At 31.3% G+C, this 17,897-nt stretch overlaps 1 protein-coding gene and 1 pseudogene across 3 annotated transcripts; both read right to left on the bottom strand.

Moving 5' to 3' along the window:
- Positions 1-2,098: 2,098 nt before the first annotated feature.
- Positions 2,099-4,022, bottom strand: LOC145628877 (aldehyde oxidase GLOX pseudogene; annotated as a pseudogene).
- Positions 4,023-6,914: 2,892 nt separating this feature from the next.
- On the bottom strand, positions 6,915-12,482 carry LOC145628878 (protein DETOXIFICATION 16-like). 3 transcript variants are annotated; one of them, XM_081681307.1, is made up of 8 exons: positions 11,943-12,477; positions 10,716-11,260; positions 10,474-10,560; positions 10,281-10,337; positions 9,950-10,188; positions 9,108-9,226; positions 8,722-8,808; positions 6,915-7,688 (listed from the first exon to the last, which is right to left on the bottom strand). In XM_081681307.1, exons 1-8 carry the CDS (start codon positions 12,246-12,248, stop codon positions 7,644-7,646), a joined length of 1,485 nt encoding a protein of 494 aa, XP_081537433.1. In that variant the 5' UTR covers positions 12,249-12,477; the 3' UTR covers positions 6,915-7,643. The 3 variants fall into 3 exon arrangements, 2 of the variants coding, with proteins under 2 accessions (XP_081537433.1, XP_081537434.1); XM_081681308.1 differs by lacking the exon at positions 10,281-10,337 and having other exon boundaries at positions 11,943-12,478; XR_014111500.1 differs by lacking the exon at positions 6,915-7,688 and having other exon boundaries at positions 8,721-8,808; positions 10,029-10,188; positions 11,943-12,482.
- Between the last annotated feature and the right edge of the window lie 5,415 nt (positions 12,483-17,897).

The raw sequence follows: 17,897 nt of genomic DNA, 5'->3' as shown, positions 1-17,897 counted from the left end.
TAAATTCCTTGCCTTGAGTTTCTACTCGGAATAATATTGTAAGAGCAATCACATTAGTGAGCATTTTTTTGCCCATGAGCAAAATTATGAGCAAAATTGGTAGAAATGTTATTACATCAATGAGCAAAATAAAATATGCTCATGAACAAGTTAGAATTTGCTCATAGGATGAGCAAAATTGAAGATGAATACTAAATACGTGGGCCCTGCATTCATCCAAAATTGATGAGCAAAAATGGTAGAATTTTTTTTTTTATTTTTTTATTTTTTACAAACATCAAGCATAGCACTTTATTAATTCAATAAGTTTTCAAGGTCATTACAAATCGCCCCATGTAATTCCGGGGGATACTCTTCAAGCCAAAAATGGTAGAATTGTTACTACATCAATAAGCAAAATAAAATATGTTCATGGGCAATTCAATTATTTTTTTATCACTAGTGGGATAAAATTTCCTCACCAACAATGCTCATGAGCAAATTTGATTATGGCTAGAGAGAGAATGAGTAAATCTTTTTTTGTTCACTGATGTGAGTGCTCTATAATAGACAAAAGTGTATTTGTGCTAATTTACTACTTGTACAATCTAAATAATACGGAGTATGGAATGATGAATATGGAGTATACATTGCTAATTTTCTACAGTATTGTTTTTGTTATATCTTTTTGACTTTTACAATAAGTTTTTATCAATATACTACCTCCGGTTCAATTTAGTTGCAATAATTTCAATTTTGGGGTGGTTCAAATTACTTGCAACAATTTTTTTTTCCTTATTTGGTAACTTTTGGCCTGTAAAATGACATATATGTCCTTACTTTTTTTCTTAAACACCCTTATTAAATTACAAATCTGATTTTATTAGATTAAACCCCAATCTTAATTAATTTAACTCTTATCCCATTTAACATTCTCTCTCCTCCTCCAACCCTATTTTCATGGTAGCTTCATGGTGTTACGAGCGGCGGGGGTTGCAGATCGGCGTCGTAGGTTTGGTTTCGTGGGTTGCAAATCGGCAGATTTAGTTTTTGGTTTCAGATCGGTGGGTTGTTCGTGGTTTCAGATCGTGGGTATGGTTTCAAATCGACAAGTTTGGTTCGTGGTTTCAGATCGGCGGGTTTGATTCGTGGGTATGGTTTCGTGGGTAGATTTCGTTGGTTTGGTGGGTTGGTTTCGTTGGTTTGTGGGTGCTGGGTTCGTGGTGGTGGTGGTGGTGGGCAGCGGGTTGCTGGGTTCATTCGTGGGGTTGCTGTGTTCGGTGGGTGTTGGGTTCGTGGGTTGCTGGGTGCGTGGGGTGGTGGCTGTGGTGGTGCATCGACGGTGTTGGGTTCGGTCTAGGTGGTGGTGGATGGTTTCAGTTATGCTGGGTGGTGGTGGGTGGGTGGTTTGGGTGATGCTTGGTGGTGTCAGTAGTGGTGGTGGGTTACTGTTTAAATTTAATGAAAGGTTTTTTTTTTTTTTTTTGGGTTGGATTAATAGTTAAGCATATACCCTTATTTTTCCATAATCATGCTTTCAATCTTTTGCCTTGGTTTACGTAAAGTTGTCCTTTGTTGCAACTAAAATGAACCGGATGTAGTATAAAATTTATAATAAAATGTAGTAGTATAAGACAGTAATATAGGGGTATATCGTTACAAAAAAATATAAGAGTAAAATCATTGCATTTTCCTATTGGTTTATTTATAGATAAACATAAGTAGCGTAACATGCTAACATCCATTCATTTACCACTTGAACGATTTCTTAATGGAGAAAATGCATACAAGAATCTTCCTTTCCTAATCATGAAAAACTGATATGGACTTTTCACCAAGAATAACGAAATTTCAAAAAAGAAGATTAAAGGGGCTTTTAAAAAGCACCAACACTAGCCAACGATTGGTTGCATAATATAGAGAATAGATAGTCTTAAATTTTTTATGGTACCTCTGTTAATTATTATCCTTAACTTTGGTATATTTTATATCTCATAAATAATATTCTAAAATTGGAGATAACCATTAATAGAGGTAGTATTTTTTTTTTTTTCTTATTACTAAGTGGAAAGAGGAGACTAGCTCCTAACAACTCGAGATTACAAGCAAAACAAGGAGAGAGTTTAAGATATTCTTAAATATTATATACTACATACAGTTTGGCGTTACATTTACACTGTTACAAATCAATCTTAGAATTACTTTTCTCTTTTAATTCTAAAGAAAAGCCAACAAATACGTAGTATATACATGTACACTTCTTGAGTCTTCGCAATAGAATGGTAAGTTGATCATTGCTCCGTAATATAACTGAAATTGTTCATTCCTAATGTAACATGTGATATCATCAAACCACCAATTGGACCCATTGTGCAATGCTTGGTACACCTTGATTCACCGCAAACATCATATAATAACTTGGTGGAGCCACCGTTGCACTAGGTGGAGCCACACAACTAACTATATAACACCCATTATTGCTAGGAGTTGCGGGCTTTGCGTTCAACTTCACTAGCCTTTGTCCTTGAGAGAAAGAATGTGTAGCAAATGGTGCACTTCCCAAATTAATCTCAATGGGTGCCACTAGAGGGAGGGTAGTTGTTATTTCTACCTCGAATTCTTCACCGTATTTTAAGCTTTTAGGCCACGTCTTTATTTCAGGCCGAAGATTAGCTCGATCTGGACTCAAGTACTCAGGTGAGAACGCCTCAAGACGGAGTTCAGTAGGGAACTCCGCCTTGAAATTGTAGAAATAATGCGGGTTACTACCCGCTAGTAAAACCCGCCCATCCGGTAACAAATTAGCAGTCGAATGGTACATCCGAGGAACCGTACCTGGGTTTAGCACCATAAATCTTAACCCAATCGGTTGATCAGGCCGATAAAGGACCGGGTTCAAACACGGGTTAGACGCCAAATCGAACCCTTGGGTCCCACTTTGGGCACCATTTATGATCAACACTTCACCCGTTGGTAACATGACCATGTCACCCATGATCCTAGCAAAAGGCATGACCTCCATCTCCCAAACCGGGTCATCTGAAGTGGCTACAATCCGACCACAACTACCATTAGCCGGTATCGAGTCATCCATTGTAATAAATGCCCCAAATTGGGCCCCACCACAAACCAAAATCACAGCCGTTGAATGATCACCATCTAATGCAAGCATAACCGACGATCCAGCAGCTGGGTAGTTCCTAGGCCCACCATCCAACGGTGGATATTTTTTCAAGATTAAATTATTATCATAATCATATAAAACAGATTTAGTATTAGCAAAAATAAATAATTTCCCATTTGGTAGAAGATGAACATATGGGTACAAGTTATCTCCTTGCCTATCTGCCACGTCAGCAAGAAAAGGAAACAAAACGGCACCGTTTTTCCTAGGAGGGTAAAACTCGACTGAGAAGGCAACTCTACCCCCAACAATAATAACATCACCATTAGGTAAAATTTGATTAGTAGAGTACCATCTTCCTTGGGACAAAACGACGTCGTTTAGCTCCTCCCAGTCGCAAAACTCCGTCGTTTCACACGGCGTAAACTTACGAATCTTCTTCCGCCCGTCCATGTCACCACCCGTTTGGAGGAGAGTTCCGTCAGAGAGGAACTGCCCGGATGAGCACCACGTGTCAGTTTGAATGTTTAACGGTCTGATTTGATTGGTTGTAGGGTGAAAGAGAGCAGAATGAGCGTAACAATCATGCTTCAAAACGACGTCGTTAGAGTCATTACGACAATGGTGTTTAGGTAGAAGAAGCTTAGTGGGGCCGATGTTGGTTCGGTCTAGGAGAACCACCGTGCCAAAGTGTGTGACGGCGGTGTGCATGGAAGCAATGCCAACGTTGTGTACTAGAAGTTCCCACGTGCCAGGAAGGTCACTAGCACGTGAGAGGACCGCGAAAATGAAGAGAAGAATATAGGTAATAAAAGTGATCATAGTGGAATGAAGGAATAATGATAATAATGTAGGAGTAGAATAAAGGATGGATTTTAATGGAGAATAATGGTGGAATGAATAGGAATAAGAAGATGAATAAGAATTATGGACATGACATGATGTGAGATTGTGGGAGACTTTAATGCATAATGTATATATAATGAGGTAGTATAACTGTATAAAGTACACGTAGTATGTAGTAGAATAGTATATAGTGAACTATAAAGTTTAAGCACTTTTTGGTTCTTTAATTTGGGAATATTTTTTGAAGTAAAAAAGTTTAAAGAATAATGTATAAATTATGTCTAATTATTTAAAAAATTACTTCCTCTATCTCTATTTGTTTGTCTCATTAATTGATACGGAGTAATATTTAGGTTAGACTTTGATAACTTTGATCATTAATTCTCATTAATTTATAAGAGATTATACAGTCAATTGAGGTCTTGTTGTATATTTTATTGATATCAGTTTTTATAGTTTTTTTACGCTTATAAGTATAAAGATATATTCGTTTAAAGACGTTATTTTGAGAATGTGATAAGTCAAATAGGGCAAAAAATAAGGGACGGAGGGAGTAGTAAGAATGATTATTACTCTTATCAAATTTTTTAGTTTTTGATCACAGAGCATTGGTAAAGATAGTGTACTTCCTCTATCTATAAATTTATTTATTTATTTTTTATTTAAACGGTGAAAGTTAAATGTAAAAGTTAATTGACTTAAAAACAGTTTTTATTCTGATGATTTAAGATAAAAACAAAGCTATCAAATTGGATAAACTGGTCGAAAGTTCGTGTACAATTCATGGTAATTAATTATTAAATGATTCAAATTTATCTTAAAAAAACTATGTAAGTAGTTGCCTATAATATCACAAATTTGTCTATTTGGATTGAGTTTGAATTACTTCATTTTTGTTCATGCCGTCGTGTAGAGCGTAAGTTTCTCTCAATAACTTTGAGTTGGATTGTTGTCATACATGTGAAATTACCACCTCTATATTCTTCGTACAAGTTTTAACATTTATTTACACAATTAAGTTTACTTTAAATATATGTCACATTGGCACATGAAAAATACGCCAAGTTTTAGTAGGTTCACATTTATATTAACTTGTCTTTGCTAATAAAAGATGAAAAGAAAGACAAACCTACTTGAATTGATTGAATTGGATGATCCATAGAAAATTAAAGACTATAAATTATACATTTTATTAAAATTAACATAAGTACAATGAACCAAAGATAAAAGGACAGGTGGATGAATTTGTTTGGTGACTTAGTCTAATAGGATAATAATGCAACAAAACCTAGCATGCAAATTGCATCACTCTTTTGGCCAAGTCAATTTCAATCGATTTCATGGGATGCAAGGTATGGTCCTTTATTTGCTTGCTCATGAAAACGATTGTTCTTACGTAATTTAGCAATGAGTATGCTACTAGTTTTACTAAGCTTAATGATTATAGACTAGTTAATTAACGTTTATATATGTGGTGATTATCGATGGTAATGTTTTTTTGTTTATTATCTTTGAATGTAATAATATAAGAATTATTAAGGATGACTAAAAATTGTAATGGTTATATAAGTGGTGACTATTGATGGTAATGTTTTGTTGTTTAGCTTCGAATATACAAAATATAAGGTGTATGAATGACTACTAAAAATGATCTAAGGTATAAGTGATTATTAGATTGCGGATAAACTGGAATAAAATCAAATTGAGATCTAATACATAGTACTTAAAGCCCAATCAAATTATTATTGATTAAGATTGATATCGCAATCACAACTTAACTCTTCTTATTTGAAATTTTTTCTATGGAGGCGGATGCAGATGCTCCGTGCATCCATTTTCTCTTAAAAAAGGCGGAATGAACATTCCGTTACTCAGTAAAGAACATACATGTGTTTTGTAAAGAACATATAGTTATTTCATAAAAAACAAACCAAATAGTTGTATTGTAATGAACTTATAGTTGTTTTATAAAAAACATATAACTATTTTGTAAAATAAAAACATCCAACTTCATCTTCTTTATATATATCTAAAGAACGTTCGTAGAGGTGATCAAGTTCGACCCGGCCCAAAAATAAGGGTGGGTTTAGACAAGCCTAAAAATGCTTTTTAAGTTAAAAATCCAAACTCGGCCCGAAAAAAACCCGAAAAGCCCTCTACCTTTTCCGGGTTTTTTGGACACGATATATTATGTTAAGGCCCAGCCCGACCCGAATTTTTTATCAACTCTAATGATAATATAATGTAATGAACATTATTTTCATTCAACCACCATAATCTAAACACAAAATTCAAAGAATATTTCAAAATAAACAATTAACATATGTCACAAATAAAAGTACATTATTCTGACAATCAAAGAACATGAAGATAAAGAACATTATTTAACTGCACGTTATGTTCTTTACAATTTTATAACATGTTCTTTGCACTTTAACTAAATGTTCTTTACATTTCTATACAATGTTCTGTTCTCTTCACTTAAACTAAATGTTCTTTTCACTTAAATTAAATGTTCTTTTCACTTAAATTAAATGTTCTTTATGTTTCTATGCAATGTTCTTTCCGTTTTTTTTTTTTGAAGAGATGCACCATGTGGATCGTGCATCCGCCTGCACGAACCACACATTGCTTCTTATTCTCAAGTTTTATTTATTTGAGAAGCATTTAGAAAAATTTGTCATGATCACTCCCATTGTATGCTTGGCCTTAGGCGTTAGGCCCAAGCAATGATCGATATAAGGGGTGGGGAGGAGGTCACAAGTTACTTACAAATCTTTGGGAATTGGGATTGAGTATTGGTCGTGTATGTCATACCTCAACACAGTCAACAGAGTGTATTTCATAACGATGGCCAAAAAATAAATTCAATAGTTTTTTTTCTCTTTTTTTTTTTTTTTTTTTTTTTTTTTTTTTTTTTTTTTTTTTTTTTTTTTTTCTTCTGTGTGTGTGGGGGGTGGGGGGGTTGTTGTTGTTGTTCCAAAAAAAAATAAAAAAAAAATTAAGGTTTGAATGTCATCAAATTCTTATGAAGACTCACTAAGACTTGCCCAAATTTACGGAGTATCACTTTAGCCCTAAGACTCAAATATATGACATATTATATGTAGAAAAGCGTTAAAAAAATAAAAATAAAATTGAGGTGGGTCCCAACCTCAAGTTTTAAGTTGAGCTTGGAATTTCGAAGACTCAACTTGAGACTTGCTTGAAATTTGAAGAAAAATGAGAAAAGTCTTAAACATAAGTCTTAAGACACAAGATGATGATGCCACCGTTTGTGGGTATTGCCACCAAACTTTTTATGTTTTTTTATAATTTCCAATATTGTGTATTTTATATGTAGTTTTCGACCAACAAATGTTTTCAAATTTCAAAAATCTTCACATTACTTCTTATGCTTTTTTTTTTTTTTAACCAATTTCTTATGTTTAATTAACCACTCTTTCATCCATCAAGTTATAAAATTGGTGTTTCACTTTTTACATGAGTAAGTGATCATAAAGACTCGCATACAACTCGATCCAAGTATGGGTGGACTAGCATGTCATGAAAAAGTTTATATACCCAAATAAGGTAATATTGCATTTGTATTTCAAAACTTTTCCGTTTCTAGTTCAACATCTTTATGAGTTATGACACTTCTTTTAAAAGCACACATCAATTCAAGATCAAAATGATGTTTGGTACAATGCCCTTAATTCACTGTTAAATTACACATCCTATCTTTGGCCTTCTTTGCCTGTTGAAGCAAAGAATAACAATCATTAGAGACAAATTAAACTTAGGGCCTGTTCCGATTGACTGAACTCAGTTGAACTGAACTGAACTGAACTGAGCTGAACTGAACTGAACTGAACTTATTAATTAGTGATTTTTAACTACGGATTAGTGATCTTTGATTATTTATTGATTATTTATTACTATACATATGTGTATATACAAATGTACATATTAAAATATTTACGAAAAATATACTATATAATTAGTTTGGTGGACAAGAAGAAGACGAAGAACTAACTGGCTATGAAAATTAGTTTAAGTTGTGTAGTACTCTAATTTTCTCAATGAGATTAACATTAGAAATATGTATCAAAAAAATAGGTACATTTGAACAATGAATTGTATCAATATTATTATTGTTATTATTAATTATTGATGATTATTATTATTATTTATTGATTATTATTATTATTATTATTATTGTTACTATTATTATTATTATTATTATTATTATTATTATTATTATTTATTGATGATTATTATTATTTATTGATGATTATTATTATTTATTGATGATTATTATTAGTATTATTATTTCAATTATTATTGTTATTATTATTATTATTGTTATTGTTATTGTTATTATTATTATTGTTGTTGTTATTATTATTATTATTATTATTATTATTATTATTATTATTATTATTATTATTATTATTATTATTATTATTATTATTATTATTATTATTATTATTATTATTATTATTATTATTATTATTATTATTATTATTATTATTATTGTTGTTGTTGTTGTTGTTGTTGTCGTTGTAATAAGAGTTTAAAGAATGAAATTTGGCTTTATATCATTAGCAATATCATTAGACATAAATTAAGAGCCGAGTTGAACTGAACTGAACTGAACTGAACTGAACTGAACTGAGCTGAGCTGAACTGAACTGAACTGAATTTCAACGGAACAGAACAGACCCTTAGTTAACCCAAAAAGATTATAACAAAATAATAACTAGCATTTGAAAATGGATAACACTAACCTCTTTGTCCCAATTGGTACGTAATGTTATGAATAGGAGAAAAAACGATTGGACGACTAAGGCCAATATAATTCCTGTCCATAGTCCCTGCATAAGATCACCAAAACTCAATTAAATGGAGATCTAAATTCTTCTTACCGTATATACTACGTAAATCGAATAAACTATCCATATATTATGGAGTCGGAGCTAATAAGGTCTAAGAGGCCCAAATTAATTATTCCGCCCCATGCCTAGTAAGGTTAAAATATTTTCAATATAATCTTCTAATCACGCATAATATATGTGTGAGCTGAAAAACAAATATATTAGAGGCGTGAATATATCATACGAAGTGTGTATATATGATACAAAGTTACAACAAGCCTAATAACCATCACACTTACCTTGCCTCCAAAGTGATACACAAATGCTAGCAACAAGGCACAAGGAATGCCTAGTAGGTAATAAGCTCCCAAATTAATATAAGCTCCAATTTTTTGCCAACCACATCCTCTAGCCGTGCCTAAAATCATTATCACCAAAATAACATTTAGGCAACTTTTCAACGTTCGTGAGTCCTTACATGATCTATATACTACCTTCGTTACATATTATTTGCAACGATTTGACGTAAAGTAAAGAGGAAAAATGTCTAATCGTTGCAAATAATATGTAACGGAGGTAGTATTTTTTTTCCATGTTTGAAAAACTCACATAATACAATCTAATTGGTTGACATTATTTTTGGTTTTCAGTTTCCTGTTTTTTTGAAATCTAAAAACCAAAAATAGAAGACTAAAAAGGTGTTTCCACTTTTCTGTAGTCAGTTTTCAAAATAATCATGATTTTAATAAGTCTAAATAATTTTTAATTCATTATGTGACATATATAATATATTTTTTAAAAAAACAAAAACCAAAAAACAGAAAATCAAAGTAATGTCAAACGAACTCTAAGTTAGTATCTTAATAGTCTCTAATTCGAGGACATAATAACATATTTCATTTTAAGATTGTCCGTTGCTAGACATAATCCCATACTCTCTCTGTTACTCAACTTTTTAATTAGTTAGAACATGTATGGGTTTTAAGCATATCACATACAGAAAAAGCAGTACGATGTAATTTTTTTTTTTTTTTTTTTTAATTCTAAAATGGACATAGTAAATTATTTTTATTTTTATTTTTTTTATCAATGTAACATTTACTTTATCGAATAAAGTTGTAATGTACAGTCAAACTCTTACCTGAAAGCACAGATTGAACGCCATCAAAAAAATGTGAAACAGAAAGAAGAAGCATCATTTGTCCAACATATTTCACTACCTCTTCTTCTGTGCTATAACAATATCCCCACAAATTGTGCCCCAATATCAACAAACATGCTGCTGAAATCCCTTCTACTCCCACCATCAATGTCGAAACACATACCGCCAATCGAGCTAAGTGTGGTCGTCCAGCCCCTAGTTCATTGGAAACCCTTGTGCTATTAAGAGCACAAGCACAACATGATCAAGGTCGGAAACAATGTGACAATTATTTTCAGATGGAGTAGTCTAATTTAATTAATTGTTATACCTTATTGCTCCACTTAATCCTAGTGGTAACATGTATATTGATGTACACGTGTTGAGACTGTAAATTAAATTAAACTCGTTAATTAATATTGTAATATTGATAATTTAGGAAATTCGCGGTAAATAAGAACACCCTTTACGTATGGTACGTGCAAGGTTTATGATGAATTAGTGGACTAGTAAAGAAATGTTACCTGATTGAGAGAACAGATGTTTCAAGCTTTGGGTTCGGAAGAAAACCGGCTAGTAGAACCATCATCTCAAACGTCCATACTTCCAAGCTATAATATCAAAATTTAAAACACACATCGCATGCATATATAAATCATTAAAGCGACCAAATTAAAATTATATTATGTTCTCATTTTTTTAGATTTAATACAAGTGAACTCATATAATTCACAATTTGCTAAAATGAAATAAAATAAACACTTACCATGACATAACAGCAGAAGGAATAGCAAGTCTAAGAAACTCAGGAATGCCATGAAAAGCCTCCATTGAGAAACCAGTCCATGTCTCTTTACAAGCAGGAGACACCCTCACATAAACAGCCAACAACACCACATTAATCCAATACGATATGGCGTTCGACAAAGCCGCCCCTCGGTTGCCTAGTCCAGACTTGAACACCATAAACCAACAGATAAAAACATGCAACAGAGTTGTAAACCCTGTAGTAAGCATCATAGGAACAACAATGTTTTGAGCTTGTAGAAATCCAATGTGACATTGAAGAAGACCATATGCAAATATGCTAGGAATCATGTAATGTGCATAAATTCCTGCTTCAGTTGAGATTTCTTGATCTTGGCCTATAAATGCAAGAATTTGTCCTGTATTTTCCCAGATAATTGCAAGAGGAATGCTGATGCAGAGGATTACTACCATTGCTCTTTGCTTGTGTATTCCTAGCATTTTGTATTGCTTTGCTCCATATGATTGACCACAAAATGTGTCCAGGGCGTATGTCATTCCTCTCTATCAATCAATATAGCAAGCATCAGTCGTAAGAGTTGTGACTGATGCACGAAAGATTAAAGAAATCAACAAACAAGAACATAAACTTTACGTGGTTCACCAACAATGAGTTAGCTATAGGCGAGAGGAGAGTAAAATCTTTGCACATGGTCTTCTTTAATGTCACACATGAAATTAGTCTTCACATTCACAATTTCAAAACCAGTATAATTATTTTTAATGCAACTTCACCAATTTTTCACTTCCAATTCTTTACTCATTCCAAGTGGAAATAATAAAATTATTTTTACTAAAACAAAATTATATTTGCTGAACTTAAATTACTACGTATTTTTACTGAAGTGAAATTAATTTTATTGAATTGAAATTATTTTTGCTGAACTAAAATTATTTTTACTAATTATAAATCTTCTTTAAGAAAATTGAATTTTAATGAACTGAACTTATTTTTACTGAACTGAAATTATTTTTACTGAAATGAAATTAATTTTATTTTTAAGGTGAAGTGAACAGGGTCTTACTCATCACAAATCAACTTAACAGAACCTCTACCACCATTGGTAGGAATATAATAGAACTTGTAACCTTAAAGTCACAACTCGCGATATACCAAAGCAAGCTTAATATACAAAACGCGATTAATTAGTAAAAACATACTCGTATGAAGTATATGTAAACATACCAGCAAGCTGAAACCAGTGACAGAGGCGAAAGAGGTGGCAACAGAAGCACCAGAAAGAGGGAGCTCACCAAGATGACCAACAAACATAACAGATACAACTTGCAAAGAAAACAGCAAGAAATTCACAGCCATTAAAGGCCCTGCTAACACTAATTGCTTCTTCACTTCACTCAATATCTCATTTTTGCTTAATAATAAACTTTCACTATTACTATTTATATTTGGACCGTCAAAAATAACATTATTCGCACTATTGTTTTCTTGAACTTCATTTGATATTAATGGAGTTTCAAGATCTTGACTCATTTTGTGGGGTGCTATTGGACTATTGCTAATTCTTTCTTAGCTCCAATTAATTAAGAGTTGAATAGTACATTAATAAAAAGCAGAGATTGGATATTGGAGTTATATTTTATTTTTTGGACGTGCGTGTTTTGGAATCATTTAAGTAGATATTAGCAATATTTTTTTTTGATATTTTGCCATTTTTTGTTGTGTTGTTGACTTTTTTAAATACTTTATTTATTTATTTATTTTTACAGGAAGAAAAAGATTTCATTAGTTTTTTTTAGAGAGAGAGTGTTCCCTCTATAGTTTATCTCTTGGGAGGGTTTCTTCTTCTCTTGTGAAGACTTTGCCCTTAGATCGGGCCTCTTTCTCTCATCTCGAATACTTTATTTGATACTCCGTATAAAAAACTCTTACATTTTTCATACTCTCTTTCATACTAGCAATAATTTTTTGAATACTTTATTTGATACTATGTATAAAAAACTCTTACAAAATACTCTTTCATTTCTAAATAACTGACATGTTTGACTTTTTTTCACTATATACTAATTTTGACTCTCGTGTTTTAGTAACGTAAAAAAATTCATAAAATATATTGTTACATATAGATATTAATACGAAGTTTAATAATATCAACTTTTATATCTTTTATTACTCCCTTCGTTGCTTACTTGCTTAATTACGTGCCTGTTTTCCTTTTAGGGAGCCCAAAATTTTCTGCCTAATTAAGAGTCTTTTTATTTGAAGATTGTACTTTTTGACAATTTTACCCTCATAAACTTATTTAATTCCTCCTACCCTCCTTATTTTATGCTGAGTTGGCGTTCTTTCTGTATTATTGATGCCTTTTGGCATTAATTCCCAAACACACCTTTTTTTTTCTCTCTTTTTTTCATTAAGTTCTGGCCACTTGTTCATTTTCATTTTTACTCTCTCTTCAACCCCACATGCACAATGTACTTCCAATCATAGGATTTAAGGAATCCCCAATTTCCTGGTTCCTCTGAAAAAACCTACGGGCATGTAATTAAGGGACGAATGGAGTAAAATTAATCATATATATCTAAAGTCAAACTTATAAATTGGCATGTGTGCCAAATTTGACTGTGTTAATTATTCAGAAACATAAAGAATAGTCAAATTAAGCAGATGACTCTTCAAAAAAAAAAAAAAAAGCAGATGAGGTGAAAAGTTCCTCAGATGACACATTTTAGCTTTTGATACTGATAAAAACTTGATCTACTTTTGACTGATTTGTGATTATATAGTTAAGATAAAATATACTATAGTCATGTGGAATTTGTTTGAACTGTCCCAATGCATATTTTCCTTATATTAAATCTTACTACCTACGTTTTTATTTAGTTGACACGTTTTGACTTTAGCACTATTCACACACCTCCCTTTGACCGTGTTTTGTGCTTTATACATAATGAAAAATATAGTCACGTACTCACGTTAGATCTTGTTAGATTCGTCACGTTATATACTTTCAAAATATCAACTTTTCATAATTTTTGTTTATCGATAATTAAAGATATTAATGATTTTATAAGTGCATTGGCAAACGTGACTAAAGAAACGTGTCAACTAAAAAGAAACGGAGGAAGTATAATTTATTGAGAATTAGAGTTTTATTAATCGTTGACACACGTGGTAAAAGAAATGTGTCAACTAAAAAAACGGAGTAAATATAAATTTACTTCTCAACTAACCATTGTATATGTTTAGCCCATACGGCTTCTTATATTGGTGTTGTTATGAAATATATAGCGAATTAACATAATTGATCAGAACGTATAAAGCATAGAGATCAAACTTAATCAAAGTTGTAAAATTAGACTATAAGATTTTTAAAGAAAAAAAAAACAAGGCCAATTTTATTATTATGTTTCCAATTGAAATGAGTATTAGCATACAAAACAATAAAGGAAGGCCATTCTCAAACCTTTTTTTTTTTTTTTTTCTCCGCTTAAATTTGGCTTGGATTTTCCTTTTTTTTTTTTTCTTATCATCTAAGGCATGAACATTAAACATCTCTTTCTAGAAATATCCTTGAATTTCTTTCTCCCTTGCATAAATGAAATGCACCGAACACTCATTTTCTTCCAAAGACTTCTTTTTTGAAGCTTCTTAAGCTTCTTTTTCATCAATTCAGCTTCCGCCAATCTATAAATTTTCTTAATTTTCTCCATTTTCTCTATGTCATTTTCTGTATCAAAGAAAACCATTAAAAAATGTAACCCATAGAGAGTAGATAGTATATCTATTTCTTTGAGACATCACCAATAACTTTCTTGATGGATTTTGTAGTCATTGCCTTTGACATGGTTGGATTCAATTCTTTTTTATTAGGAGATTGGAAATTAAATTAGAGACCATATTGAAAAAATGAAGGTCATGTATTTATAGACTTGGGATTAAAGCTAAAATTTAATGTTTTAAATTGACTTTTTTTTACAGTCAACAATGTTAGTGTGAAAGTAGAAAACAATAAATGAGAAAATATGAATTTTTTATTTATTTTGTTTGATATTCTATATATCTTTCCTAAATTGTTCACTATAATATCTAAAATGATCGTTTTTTCACGACAATCTGATAATGTGGATATCTTTCCTAAGTATTTATGAAGTGTATTTTCACTTGTTTTAATAACAAGAATAATACTAGCCAGGCCAGCAAAGACCGACGTGTAGATTTAGGGCCTGTTCTCTTCAGCTTATTTTCAGTGCAGTTCAATTCAGTTCCTAATTTCCTTCTCTCATAAATTATTCAGCTAAGTCCAGTTCAGTTCAGCTCAGCTCAGCTCAATTCAGGCCCTTAATCTATATATCATCTTTTAATCTTTACAAATTCAGCATGCAATTGTTTATGAAAATAAGGGTTTTTTCTAATTGGTAGCAATATACTTTTGCACATTCTTATTGATAACAAAAAATTTCTAAAAATTTCCAATTAGAATTAGTTTTATAATTGTTTTTCTTAATGGTTATAATTATTTTCTAGTCTAGCTTTATTCGACTAATTTTGACTTGATATAATTAATCCTACTTTCCATTATAATTCTCATTACTTTAAAAAGTGTATGAAAACGGAAACTTAGGAAAACGTAGGAAGTAGAATATTAAAAATACAAAACTTGCTTATACATAAATATAATTTTATTAAACTATATAACTTTAAGTTGCAACACCTCCCAAATAAACCGCTAGGCATCTCCTCTCTATTTTTTCTCTCTAGGGTTTCTCTTCGAAAGTGTTCCATAGGCCATAAATAGCCAAATTTGTGTCAGAATTTGGCTATTTCCAACCCTTTTCCTTTATTTCCTTAATGTTTTTGTTATTAAATTCAATAAAACTACATTCTTTGAAGGTTCTAAGTACCTCTATAGTGGGTTTGAGTGTAGTAAGTGTCCCTGTGGTAGACTTTGTTTCAATGATTTTGTTTTTGTTTTTTAAGTTTAGTATGGTACAAGTTGTTTCATGGATATAGATTTGTGCGGGATCAAAAAAGAAGTTAACCCCTCAATTACCATCCGATGAATCAGATGGAAATTTTCCTCACGACTAAAACAAATTGATAGACGACCCCCTTGTTGAAGAAGGTTGTAAATCGCAACGATATGAAAGAGGGTATGAAGATTGTACAATTTGCAACATCGATCATAGCTCTGTTTAAAGGATTTTTTAATTGATTCAATTGTCATGTATTTATTAGATTTAATAAATCTTATTGTACTTAAATGTCGTATGAGGTATGAATTTTAATATATGAATCAAATTATTCAAAAAAAAAAAAAAAAGGTTACAACACATCCCAAATTTATTTTTCTATTTCATATTAAAAAGATAGAGAAACAAAATCTTCTATAAGATCAAATGTTAAGCTTATTAAAAAAAGATAGAGAAACAAAATCTTTTATAACATAAGATAGAATTGGAAATCATGTTGAATTATTTTTAATGCGTACGTACTATTTTTTTAAGTGTAATGTTATATGTAGGCATGTAGTCGGTAGCCCGTTGGGTTAAAAATAAACATTTTTTATCTTTTTTGTTGGTATTAATCAATCAATCAATCAATAACATAATACTAAAATAGACACCGGAAATGACACGTGTCATATTCTGGTGCTGTTATTTTCCCTCCAAAACCATCCTATCTCTTCTCTTTCAAAAAACGTTTTAAAAAATATTATATACTAAATTAACCCCGTGCGATGCAAGAGTTTAAAATAAGAATTGAATTATAGACTTTTAACACGTATTGAAAGAAAATAACTTCCTCATTTTTCCTAACTAATTTCTAATAAAATATGAATATGCAATTCCCAAAAGTGCATAATTTTCATTTTTAATTAAGAAATTTCAATTAAATTATATTATTAACTATTGTTAACAACTCGTAAATAACTAAATCTATTAACTATTACTAAAACAGAAGTTGTTGACATCACCATTGCCTACGTAGCTTTCTCAATAAAAAATTTCCCGCCTAAATCTTTCAAAAAAAAAAATCCCGCCTAAATACAATGATAATGTCATCTTTTTTTTTATTTTTATTTTTTTTAAGCTATTATATTTAATATTTTTGAAATTTAAATATTGGAAGCTTCTACATTACAACTAAAATCTATCAATTTATCGTAGGAAATTGAAACAATTTTAAATAACACACTAATAAATGACCTTCTACATTGAGCTATGAATTAGACAACATTGAGCATATACTATATTATAATTTTGATTAAAATAAAAACTTTTAAAAACAAAATATATGTAATTCTTTTTTTTTTTTTTTGAACGGACGTAATTCTTATTTATATTCATGTATAATAGCGATTTATTTTTAAAATGTACAAATTATAAATAGGTTTTATATAAACCGTGCATCGCACTAATTCTAACCTAGTAGCATAATATGTCATGTGTAGAAAATCCAAAATTTAAAAATTCAAATGGAATATATTTTCAAAGTATGTTAAATATTATAGCTTAAAAAGGAAAAAAAAATGACATCATCCTTGCATTTTGGAGGAAAAAATTTAAGACAAAGTTTTATATGTAGCTAGTCACACCGTGCGGCCAACCACAATTTTTTTTTTCTCTCTCCTCTCCTCTGAGAAACAATTAAAAAAATCTGCAACCATTTCTCTCTCCTCTCCTCTAATTTTCTCCAAGAAACAATAAAAAATTTTTGCAACCATCATTTGTCAGCGATAATCAGAGCTTTACCATTTTCAATTGAAGATGGAATTGCAGAATTTAGGGTTACGGTTTCCGATTTTAATCGCCGATAGTCGTGGGTGGTTTGTTCGTCGGTGGTGTTGGTTAGAGGTTACTAGGGGTTACTTACTTGGTTAGTGGTTACTAGATGGGTTATTTACATGGGGTTACTTACTTGGTTAGTGGTTACTAGATGGGTTATTTACATGGGGTTATTTGAGGGGTTACTTAAGTGGAGTTACTTGAGGGGTTACTTGAGTGGAGTTACTTAAGGGGTTACTTAAGTGGGGTTACTAAAGAGGTTATTTGTGTCTGCTGAAAAATTAAATAAAAAAGTGACACGTAGACAATGATGATATTAGCGGTGTATATATATAAAATAAACTGATGTAATTATTTTTTTTTCCCTCAAAAATTACAAGATTGCTCTGACTAT

The sequence above is a fragment of the Chenopodium album genome, chromosome 4, assembly GCF_948465745.1.
Source record: "Chenopodium album chromosome 4, dcCheAlbu1.1, whole genome shotgun sequence".
Taxonomy (NCBI): Eukaryota; Viridiplantae; Streptophyta; class Magnoliopsida; order Caryophyllales; family Amaranthaceae; genus Chenopodium; species Chenopodium album.
Note: the sequence above shows the minus strand (reverse complement) of the source record. Positions and strands in the feature narration are given on the sequence as shown.